At 41.6% G+C, this 11899-nt stretch overlaps 1 protein-coding gene across 1 annotated transcript; it reads left to right on the top strand.

Moving 5' to 3' along the window:
* The first annotated feature begins 203 nt into the window (after window positions 1-203).
* CUNH3orf52 (chromosome unknown C3orf52 homolog) lies at window positions 204-11417 on the top strand. The gene is made up of 6 exons (XM_061454352.1): window positions 204-1296; window positions 5156-5279; window positions 5836-5969; window positions 6906-6976; window positions 8943-9142; window positions 10188-11417. Coding segments are annotated over exons 1-6 (699 nt in total). The 5' UTR covers window positions 204-1128; the 3' UTR covers window positions 10190-11417.
* Window positions 11418-11899: the final 482 nt, after the last annotated feature.

Raw genomic sequence — 11899 nt, 5'->3', positions numbered from 1 at the left:
CAATGCTACGAATGGGTACTCAGCCAGCAGGGGAGGGAGCTGGAGACAGAGGCTTTGTTTCCCTCTTAATACATGATCTTCTCTGCTGGGACAAGAGGGTGAACACGAGTGTGGTTACAGCTGCCTGGCCAACCCTTTTTATCCAGAGGGGGAGAGGTGCTTGGGGAATGGGAAGGGAGAAGGGGCAAGGGGGGGAGAAGAAACAGGAGGATGGAGTCAGAACAGGAAAAGTGAGAAGAGGTAGGATGAAGGAAACTGGGGGAGAAGGGAGGGAAGGAGAGGAGGAATCAGCCCCTGGCTGCAGCAAGCTGTGATTTGAAGTAGCATAGGAGAGTTCATCCTAGTGCAGAGCAGATCCTAACTCACACCATGATTCTCTTCATAAAAGCATGCCTTGTGGACCATAGGCTGAAATTGAAGGTCATCTTCCTCTTGTCTTCAGATTTGCCCTTTTGGCTTTCACATGGAAGCAGCTTCTCAGGTTTAGGTTGGGTAGAATGTGAGTAGACATTAATGATTTCTTTACACCAGAGATGATTTTAGCCTGCGTAACAGCTAAAGAGTGGACAATTCACAGCACAAAGGTCAGTAGTGTTCATTTCTTTATTGACTATAAAGAGACTAAAATTAGAAGTGCTGATGGATGTTGTACGTGCCCTTCACAGCCTAACCGGACTACAAGCCGTGTGAACCTTTACTCAGATTGTGCTGTTCAGAATCATATCTGTTTGTTTAGCTGTGTGGATAACAGCAAGAGGATTTCACCATTTTGGCTGACAGCAGCAGGGAAAGCAACCCGGTTCCTTTCAAAACCGCCTCGGCAAATGACAACATAGCTGAAGGTTGAGTCACCTGCTTGCCAAGGGCTGGTGTGATAAGGTAGACAAACTGGAAAACCTGGTGTTGCATAGTTGAGAGGTGTAGTTCTGAGGACGAGGCAAATCGACACTTCCTCCATATCCAGTTTCTCTGTGGCTACTGCAGACAACGTCATTTCCAAGGAATTCCCCTTATTTGCCAGTGTTTTCAGATCACTCCCATGAAAACTATCCAGACTCTCCCTCTTACTGTCTCCAGCCTCGTACAAAAACTGTTACTGATCATAACTGCAGCTGAAACCAGAAGGAAATGAGCTGCCTTCTTGCTTGCTTCAGAGACAGAGGTCCTCGCGCAGAGACGGAGGCTATGAAAAGGCAAGGCTGCGTTCAGGAGCATGAGATCATTGAATTAAGAGAAGATAACACGGAGGAAAGTGAGGCTGGTCACGACAAGCCTCCAAACGCTCAAACCAGAAAGGTAGGAATTTCACTTGCTCCTTTTATCCTTACTCTTGGGAAAATACCACACAGCAAGAGAAATGACACTTAGCAGGAACATCTTGTAGGGGTGGTTTAATTTGTTGTTTGTGGGATGGGGAAAGGTTATTCACTTGAAAGTAAAGGCTGAAAACCTGTTTGATGTATTTCTTCTTCTCGGTTCAGTGTTCTGATATGGGAATGGATTCGAACCCCTCTTAATTTTTGTGGTTAGCTGTTTGTGAACTTTAACTTAGGAAATGGAGATGTAATTGGTACTCTGGATTTTGCTTTCTCTTTTCATGTGCTGTTGGTGGGATTGGGCTCAAAGCCAGAGAGGACAAGGACTGGAAGCTGTACTATAAGCAAGCTTTCTCTCAGATCAAATCAATTGGGAGAACTACTACTCAAATAAGACTAGGATGTCCTGCAACAGACCATGCTGGGATTCTCTCTATCTTTGAGTCATTTGCAATTGCTAACAATAATGAATTTGTATGAACTGAGGCTTTGAGGCACTCTATAAAGGCCAGCACGTGAGCCCCCATGGAGGTAACTCGCAGTGTTCAGCTTGAAGCTACGGAACAGACTCATGCTGGCAGGTTACGCTCACAGGTGACTGTTGTACAATGATTCTCATCACTTACAGCAGAGAGTATGTCTATGGCAGAGCTAAGAAGTTTTCCACTCTTCTGTAGGGTTGGCTGAGCCCTCCAAGACAGCTCATCTCTATTAGTCAGGCCACCCCTCCCTGCTCCCAGCCAAGCAACCACAACTGCTTCCTTGTGTGGGCCCCATTGATCATCTCTGTAGGCTGATTTACTTTGCCAGCTAGGCAAAGATCCCATTTACTCTATTATATGGAGGGCTGGTTACTTCTCCTCTAGTCTGGTAAACTGGATTAATTCAGGGTCAAATTAATTCTAGGGAAGTGCAAAGAGGAATGGGAGAGGGTGGAGAGAAAGCAGAGATGAGTCAGACCCATTTAGCTGTGAGAAACTTTACCCTTAGGTTTCTGTTTAGCCTTCCCCTTCCCAGCATTGAGTTTTCATTTGGGCTCTGTTTCTGCTAATTCTGGCCATTGGCTTCCTATCTTATAGGGACTGCTGGAAGTTTATCGTGCTCTGCTTCCTGCTCATGTGCAGGCTAATCAGAACTAGTCTGATTTTCTCTCCTGCTGCTCCTTCCCCACAGACCTGCCATATATACAGACAAAGTCTGAGGGTGTTGTGATAGGGAACTGAATGTTTGCTGGAGATCAAACCAGTCTGCTATGTGTGTTTAAGAATTCTATCATTATTATTTTGTGGGGGCCTAAATATGGGACTTAATCCAAACCTGGATCTGATAGCTGTCTGTCTCAATTGATGCTGCCATGGCTGATTTCGTAGTTGCACCCTAGGCAGTAGTTACTGGCCTTTTAATTTTTCAGGTATTTGACACTAGCATAGCTTTTTGGATAAATTGAATGTTTATTTTTCCAATACATTTTAAAAATCATATTAAAAACTATATTCTAATCCATTGAAAATCATATTAAAAATAAATATCATATTAAAATCATATTTAAAAACTAAAAAATATTAAAACCTATAAAAATCATACTAAAAATCATATTAAAAATCACTCTTGCACCTGAAAGGATGCTGTAAGCAAAACTGTATTCTGCCTTTGCCCTTCATTCCCCACTATAGGAAAGTTCTGCATGCAGAGGTGTCTGCAGAAAGGGCTTTCCCTTTCTCCCTGTGCTCCTGAAGCAATGCCTCTCTAAGATCTTTCTGTGGGTGTCTGTTTACTCTCCCTGTTCATCTGCCACCCCCAAAGAAGCTATAGGCCAGCTGGTGGGCTTGAGTTAAATTCAGTGAAGGGCTATCTATTATACTGTGCTCTTAGGAAGCTAAAAAAGCAAAGGAAGGTAACCTTGGTTAGTGCCTCCAGCCAGCAGCTGGCTCCTGCCAACCTGCACGTGTGTGGTGTGTGGCACTGACAACCTACAGCATGTGCTTTTCCTTGCCTGGTACTGGTGTCAAAAAGGACACGGCTTACTGCTGCGTTTGTGGTGGAGGAAGAGGAAATAAAGGAGCAGCATGGTCTACTTGTGAATTGGTGTTCTTCCTTCAGTCTTCTGGCTGAGGAACAAAACAGTTGGAGTTGGGTTGTATTTCCTATGTCATAGAAACATAGAATAGTTTGGGTCAGAAATGACCTTAAGATCATCCAGTTCAGGGACACCTCACACTAAACCATGGCACCCAAGGCTCTGTCCAGCCTGGCCTTGAACACTGCCAGGGATGGAGCATTCACAACCTCCCTGGGCAACCCATTCCAGTGCCTCACCACCCTTACAGTAAAGAACTTCTTCCTTATATCCAATCTAAACTTCCCCTGGTTAAGTTTGAACCTGTTACCCCTTGTCCTGTCACTACAGTCCCTAATGAAGAGTTCATCTCCAGCATCCCTATAGCCCCCCTTCAGATACTCACATAAGCTTTTTAATTTTTATTTCTTATTTTTTAATATAAGTAATGATTAATTAATTAATCAGTACTTGCTAATTAGGGGTAACTAATTAAAAGACTAATTTCTGCCATGGTCTTATTAAAAGGTAAATGAAAGGCAAGTGCTCTCCTTTCTCTCCCATACGAATGTGCATGAATGTACAACTGCTTTGAAGAGAGTTTATCTATGATCTCCTAGAACAGGTGAGATTTGTAATAAAACTCACTCCATAGCCTTTAAGTTTCCAATCTTCTGAACAAAAGGGAAGTCAACTGTGAAAGTCTTAATTATTTTACAGTGGTCTTCAATGCAAGAGTATCTAATGAATAGCTTTGGGTGCTTGCGTCCAGGAGCTGTGCAGATTGGTATCATCAACACCACAGAGGTGAATGATCCTGGAGATTTCTCCCACAGCAGCTCTTTGGTTGCCAGAGATGGCAAATATTACAAGGATCATCTCCTAGAACACGTAAATCAAATTGTTGCAGTTGTCCTGGTTTCAGCTGGGATAGTTATTTTCCTTCCCAGTAGCTGCTGCAATGCTGTGTTTTGGATTTAGTCTGAAAGCAATGCTGATAACACACTGATGTTTTAGTTGTTGCTGAGCAGCACTTACCCTAGTGAAGGACTTTGCAGTCTCTCATGCTCCACCAGTGAGGAGGGGCACAAGAAGCCAGGAGGGAGAACAACCAGGGCAGATGACCTGAAACAGCCAAAGGGATGTTCCATACTATAAAATATCATGCTCAGGATATAAACTACACCAGAAGCCTCCAGGCTGGGGTATGAGCTGTGCATTTGTCAGCAGCTGGCAACCAGTTGTGCTGTGCATCGCTTGATTTTATTGGGTTTCATTCCTCCTTCTCTCATTTTCACTATTATTACTTTGTTTCATTCTTTAATTCTTATCTCAATCCATGAGTTCTACCTTATTCTGATTTCCCTCCCCATCCCACCAGGGAAAGTGGGAAGGGAGAGGATTGAGCAAGCAGCTGTTGGTACTTAGTTGCCAGATTGGATTAAACCACACCAGTAGTCTAAAAAAACACTTGGAAGATGTGACAGCACCTTCATAGGACCTCAGCTGCATGGGCAATTCAGGAGTTGGAAACCTTACATCTATGAAGTAACATCATGCCTATGAATGTTCTTTGTCTTCTGCAGGTCTACATTCCCACCTGCAGTAGTAGTTAAGGGTGGAAAGCCCTGATGTAGGGCATTGCTTACCAGTGAGGCTCTCCCACCTATGTGGGGTCTGGGGTTTTGTTTTGTTTGTTTCTAAATGTGACAGCAGATACATGCTTCAATATTTTCTCCCTGCTTTATTTCATTAATCAATATGCCCTTTCCTTTTACACTAGGAGACAGGTCACTGGAGATCATGTACGAATGTCGTTTTCTGGAAGTGTAAACTATGGATGGTTATAGCTACAATTTTTCTAGTATTCTTCCTGGTCATTCTCATCAGCCTAATTCTTTATTCTAGTAAGTATCCCACTTTTGGTTCATCCTCTAATACAAATGTATAATATGCACAATCTGAAATGAATGGTAGCATCCTTTAAACTTCCGTGAACTGCTGAAGGGTCTGGGATGCTGACTGCAGAGTGAGGTGTGTTGAGAAGTGGATCTAAACACTTTCATTTTAGCAGGCAGCAATCACATGGCAATTCCAGTTTGTGTAGCTAAGTGAGAAAACGTTACGGGAACAGGGTCTGGGATAAGGATGGAAAGGATGCTTGTAACATTGCAACAAGTGCAATAGAGTGCTCTGGTCCCCTTATCTGGTGTCAGCGCCTGTCAGGCTCCCAACCTAATGGGACTTTTGCTAACGGGAGTTGGCGGTTGAACTTCGTGTGCTGTCATTTTCCTTTAGATCACTTGCACTTTCTTTTTGTCATTCCCAGTAGGAAATCTGGGAGGAAGCCATCTGGGAGAAAGCCAAGAAGAGACTTAGTTAGTTAGTTATTTAGTTAGTTATTCTCTCGGATACTTCTTCTAACTGGAACGTTTTCCTCCACTTTCTCCTTTTGGATATTAGATGTTTACACGGATGAGGATGACTATTGGGATGCTGATGCACTCCTAAATAGTGGAAATTGTCACAGCTTTTTGGGAACGCTGGAATTAATGTGTGATCTCCCACACCTTGTCTCTGAAGACATTACTAAGAAGGTATGTGTTGATGCGTTTCTCGGCAGAGCTGATTCTGTTTGCAACATAGATTCAGTGTTTTTCCCTTTTGAAAAGTTTCCGTTTCTCTGTGCAGCAATTCAGCTATTTGCAAGTCCACAAGAAGTTAGGAGATGTACTTTTTCTAGCATAATTTAAGTCCTCATCTAGAAAACAGACCTGTTTGTGACACACGGATTGACTCCACAGTTCTTGGTTAACCCTGTAGCATCTGCTTTTAAGCACACAGGCAGTTTACACTGATTTTTGTCCTGTTTTGGTTGTAATGTGTTAGGTTTTTTTAAAGAAAGGTGCCTAACTTTTCCCACAAATTTGATTAATGGCTGGTACACCTTCACCTTTTTCATGCAACCATTGAATAATTCAGGTTAGGAGAGGCCTGTGAAGGTCATCTAAACCAAATGGGGGCTAAAAATACTGTGTTTTGCGTCCTCCTGTAAGTACACGGTGGCAGCCTGGGTTTATAGCTGCTATTTCCATTGAGCTGTCCCAGCTCTGAGTTAAGCTCAGCAGGCACAGCAGTGCTTATTTAGATTTACCGTGGAAAGGGAGTCTCAGTAGAGAGACTCTTTCCTCTGTCATGTAATAACAGAAGGGCTTTTGGTATTAGTACAAACCCCAGCCAAACAACCTAAATTGCACAGGCAACATGAACACACACTTTTAGTTCACCCTGAGTGCCTCCATTGTGTTAAGGTAATGTAGCAATCACTCAAACACCCAGATTAACTTGTCTGTCGAGCTTAAAGGGATGGTGTACCTTTTCTAGGGCAGAGGTTTGCTGTTATTGACCCTTCAGCACCTGTGTTTCTGCCCCTTCAAGCACCCTGTAAGAATGATTTTCTGTACTCTCTTTTATGGAGGAAAAAAGGCAGTGAATGGAAGAAACCTCTTTTTCTTTTCCTTTTTCCCTACAAGTTAACAGATGTCTACAGTTCATCTCCAGCTCTAGGACGTTACTTTAGGTCAGCTCGGGTGGTTTCTTTCAGGTAAGCAATTTCTTGTCACCAAAGGCATCTGAAAATTCCAGGCTTTTGATGAGACATACATGTGCCTATGTGGATATGCACGACATTTAAAGCTGTGAAAAATAGACTGGGGGAAAGTTATATACATAGGTAGTGAAAAACAGTCGAAGGATCCTCTGTTTTAAATGGCAAGTGCTGCTAATCCATCCCTGGCAGTGTTCAAGACCAGGTTGGACGAGGCCCTGGGTGATATGGTTTAATGTGAGGTGTCCTTGCCCATGGCAGGGGGGTTGGAACTAGATGATCTTAAGGTCCTTTCCAACCCTAACTATTCTATGATTCTATGATTCTATGATGAGAGTAACATTTTCCTGCTGTTAAGTATTATCTCTATTGTCTTTGGTTCAAAGTGCAGCCCTTAATAATATTCAAGGATACTTATGACAAGGCAAATGAGCTGCTGGAATTATTTGGGATTGACATAACTTAAATAGCCTTAAGTAAATAAAACAGGATTCATGGGGAGGGATGAGGGCTGAACTAGTTTTGTTCCCAAAAGAACTAAGTGCAACAGGGGCATACAAGTTGTGAGAGCCCAAACAGTAATACTGCGTTACTGGCTTGTTTGCATCACTTTCCCCCTCTCTTTATTTTGGACCAGAGGAGCAAATCTAAAAGCAGCAGCATGTTGGGGAGACTGGGGAACAGGAGTGAGAGGCAGAGCAGGTGACAGAGTGTAGTCTAGGCTAGCTTGGGTGGGAGATGAAGAAGAAAGGCACCGAAAGCCTAATAGAGCCAGAGGAGTAGCAGTGGTAAGAAGGGGAAAGCATCCAAGCCTGCCTTGCATAGGCAGCAGAAAGCTTCAAGCTGGAAGAGAGGGAGGCTCTTACTCTCAGCAAAAACTGTGACTGGAGGAAGGCTAAGAAGTTTACTGTGCTTGAGACCGTGAAGTTTTGATCTATGGAGATACCATACGTTTACAACAGGAGGGAGGCTGAGCAGCAAAGGGAAAAGGGCAGTTGGAAAGATCAGCTACAGCACGGTCCTGCTGTGGAGAGACAGCAGAAAGGCAAGGGAAGGCAGTTGGAGAGCTTCCCCAAGGACTACAGGAAAAGCACTGTTACAAAAGGAATTAAAAAGACAATAGGAAATCGAGGGAAGTTGATTTTAAAAGGCCCAAAACCCTTAAGAGATCAAGGACAGAGGAAGAGTCCCCTTGGGATGCTGCAAGGGGTAGTCCTGAGGGCACTTTGGGGAGTGTGCTCCCCTGCACTGCCAGCCTCGGGCATGCCAGCCTTGTTCACTGAGTGAGATGGAGCTCCTTAGCCTTAGGGGTAAGAAGCATGATTTAGACCATTAAGTGCAAAGCTATAGTTCTGCATACATATCAACTAGCTTACCTCTCCCTGTCCCTCCACCCCTTTCTTCCTCACTTGTCTCCCTGTCTTTCCCCCCACACAAATACTTCTTTATGTTTTAAATGCAGTAAGGGCAAAATATAACTGTCAAATTGCAGTCAGTGGATTTGGTAGACTGCAAACAATGCAATTTCCAAAGATGGACTTGGCCTGGTTGTTCTCACAACACACTCCAGAGCTGAGTTAGGAGCACAGCTGAGTGGCCCCAGGTCCTGCTAGTGGGAGAGCAACCTATGCTTTGAGATATCACAGCATCTCTTATCATTATGTGCTTGTAGAGCATGGGTTTTGTAAACCTCACCCTGTTAGAATGTACATCCAATTGACCTCTATCTATTTGAAAGGTTAGATTCAAGTATGTTCCCAGTTTCTGTTAATGTGAAGAGCTGTTCTGAGAAGGTAGAGGGAGGAGGAAATGAATCTCTGGCCCTTTTCTTTTATAATGGTTTTCTTTAGAATAAGAAAAAAGAAAAAATCCACCCCAACATTGATATAAAAAGTCAGTCTTGTCAAAAAAGCAAAGTTCCAGTGGGGACTTGAAGGCACTGATACTTGGCTTTGTTTTTCAGTAATGAAAACTCCACTGTATTTTATCAGCTAGAGTTCTCTGTACCACCACCAACAGAGGGGTTTATGGAAAACACAATGAACCCAGACTTTATAAAGAACGTTTTACGTCAAAATATCTATGATGAAGATGATATTTCTAATCCTGGGACACTTGAATGTAACAAGTTGAAGTTTGACCCTGCTTCTCTCACACTGACATGTGAGTACATTAAAAAGACCATTTCCTTACAAAGAATAGAAGTATTTACTTGAAAGAAAATCCTTCTGGAAGATGTTGGGATCTGTTTGTAAATACATTTGGCACAACAGTGTTAAGAAAATTGGGAATACTCGGGTTTCAAGGAAGTCTTGTTATGCACAGTTTATAACCTTGAATTCACTGTTTGGTCCTCTGATGAGAAAGGGAGAGATAATGAGACTGATTGGCTACGGTCTCCAACCAAACTTTTTAGATCTCCTTTTGCATTTTATGCATAAAAATAGTTAAAACCAGAAAATCTCCTATGTGTGTACCAGAACAGAGAGCCTAATTAAAAATGTTTCTCCTTATTCTATATTGACATGGTTTAGTGGGAGGTGTCCCTGCCCATGGCAGGGGGGTTGGAACTGGATGATCTTAATGTCCTTTCCAACCCTAACTATTCTATGATTCTATATTCATATTTGAACATTTATAGAACAAATTTTAATCCAAGTAAGACAGGATAAGTAATCTGGGGGTAAATTTAGGATTATTTTTTTCAAGGAGGAAAAACCCTCCTGATTTTTGTCTTTTCAATATTTCTTTTTTTTTTTTAATTATTATGTACAGACATACCTTTTAAAGGAACCAAACATTTATTCTGCCAGGTTGTCTAGGTAGTGATTCCAATGACTACCAGTAACTAGCTAGTGATCCCTATGCATTTACAGTTGTCTTGATTGAAATGTCACTATAAAAGTCCTATGTTCTTTGCAATTTTACTGAAAGCATGGAGCTGCTTTCATCCACCTGCAACTTACTGAGCCAGACCAATGTGCTTTTATAACAATTCTAGGCTAACATATCACCATACACTGTATATAAGTAGGATTTGTTAGCAGAATAAGAAGCAATGAGTTTCAATTCTCAGTATCATTTTGTTCCTTGTATAATTGAGAGGACTCACAGAAAATGCAGTGTGAAAGAGGCAGGAAAGAAGATGCTGAAATATCTAGCTAAAGTTTCATTTTAATGTTAATGTTGTACTCTTTTAATTTTTCAGAGAAAAAATGGAAGGACTCTTCATCTTCCTCACCACCTAGAAGAGGGGGCTTCTCCTATCTGTTAGTAACCCCAGGATAGCGAGTTATTCATTAGTAGAAACACTTCTAAAGACGTTGTCCTGCACATGCTGTCCGTGATGCAGTATTGTTAATGGAAAATGTAGTACATTTGTAACAGTGTTGTACTCCTATAACACCACTACCTCCTCCTTTATTGTTGTCCTGATATCTCAATAACTCATGTCACTCACGAAAATCATGTATGGTCTGTTGGCTTTGAAACCTCTGCTTTGTCTTACCTTAAAATTGAATCTGGATTCCATTATGACCTTTAAAAAGCAGTCTTGCATATGGCTCATTGCTTCTTCACTTGTCTCATCCAAAATTATCTGCACAACTTCATCCTTAATGATCACTTCCACTCATGTTCATGTCTGTTACTTTTTTCCCCTGCTAACTACGTATGCTGTGCTTCCCCATTGTTCTTTCCTCATAAAACAAGCAGAAAAGTTAAATATACTTTCTATTTTCTTTAATTACATGCAAGACCTTTGCACTATCTTCTTAAGTGGCCTTCAATTCCCATCATCTCCTTGTTCATCCTACAGTCTTACTGGATAAGGTGGTATCTGCTTTATTTTTCTCTTCTGTAATGTGAAATAGAAATGAAGGAACAAACATTGGTAAGACATACATCTTGCTCACTGATGCATTTGAATGCTATAGGAATCTTTCAAGGGTCAGATTAACTGTGTGTTTTAATAATTAGCTAGTGGTACTGGAGAATAGACAACTATTTGAGCCATATTTGTAAGTCCAAAGAGAAACTAGCCAATATTATTAGTTACAGGCCTTGTCCCAGCAGTGGGGATAAAAATGAACAGATGCAAGATATTTGCATTCATAAGGCAGCAAATGGCTCTTCTTGTTGACAACAGATCAGATGAGATAGATAGACCAATGAATGCTAAGAGGAAGGTGCTGAAACAGACCTTGTAGGCCACAGTGGCATGAGAGTTACAGCTAGTAATGGTTAGTTTTATCTAACATGTTAGACAATATTAGAGCATTAACTTTATGTGGAATGGATTCACTACCATGTTAGTGAAAGATGGCTTCTTGTCATTTGTTTATAGCCATTATCAACGTTAGCACTATTGGAGAGACAAATTTGTTTTAAGAAACCTTTTGTATAGTAAGAAATATGGGAAATTGTATGTCTTTTTTTTTCTAATATTACCAGTTTATTTAAGAAGCAATCTGACAATTTTACCATGCATTAAACTATTTATTTTTACTCTTAATGTGATTGCTTTCATTACTTGGTAGCTTTAGTCTTTCACTGGTTTGAGTTGGAAAACAACCATTGGAACTGCAAATGCTGATAGCTGTATGAATCATCTGTCTGAAAGAGCTGTGCACTCAAACCTGTATTTGTTGTTGATTGAGTTTTAACTGAGCTTAGGAAACAGCCTGGACCAAATCAGTAGTTCACATGGCTCTCTTATTTGCGGCTAATTCTGATCGCGTGTTGGTATGTAAGATGTAGTGCTTGTTGTGAGAGCCATAATTTCTCTTGATGCAATATTATATGCAGTGTACAACTAGGAGAGATGTTCCTTCTGATTTTTACATTGGGGAAGGGTGAAATTCATGGTTTGCATGCTTTGTCCCAAAAGCATCAGGTCATGAAAATACCAGTAGTGATGAA

Source organism: Pezoporus flaviventris, unplaced genomic scaffold (genome assembly GCF_033815535.1).
Source record: "Pezoporus flaviventris isolate CSIRO_AGI_PZ_B2104156 unplaced genomic scaffold, CSIRO_AGI_Pfla_v1 ptg000015l, whole genome shotgun sequence".
Classification (NCBI taxonomy): Eukaryota; Metazoa; Chordata; class Aves; order Psittaciformes; family Psittacidae; genus Pezoporus; species Pezoporus flaviventris.
The sequence above is the reverse complement of the archived record's forward strand: the minus strand, read 5'-3'. Positions and strand labels throughout refer to the sequence as shown.

What these genes read in the sequence shown, in the direction of transcription:
- CUNH3orf52 (XM_061454352.1), top strand. Translation starts at nt 1,129, where the DNA reads ATGAGCTGCCTTCTTGCTTGCTTCAGAGACAGAGGTCCTCGCGCAGAG. An exon ending in CAGCCTAATTCTTTATTCTA is followed by an intron (nt 5,280 to 5,835) that starts GTAAGTATCCCA and finishes TTTGGATATTAG; the next exon opens with ATGTTTACACGGATGAGGAT. An exon ending in GCTCGGGTGGTTTCTTTCAG is followed by an intron (nt 6,977 to 8,942) that starts GTAAGCAATTTC and finishes TTTGTTTTTCAG; the next exon opens with TAATGAAAACTCCACTGTAT.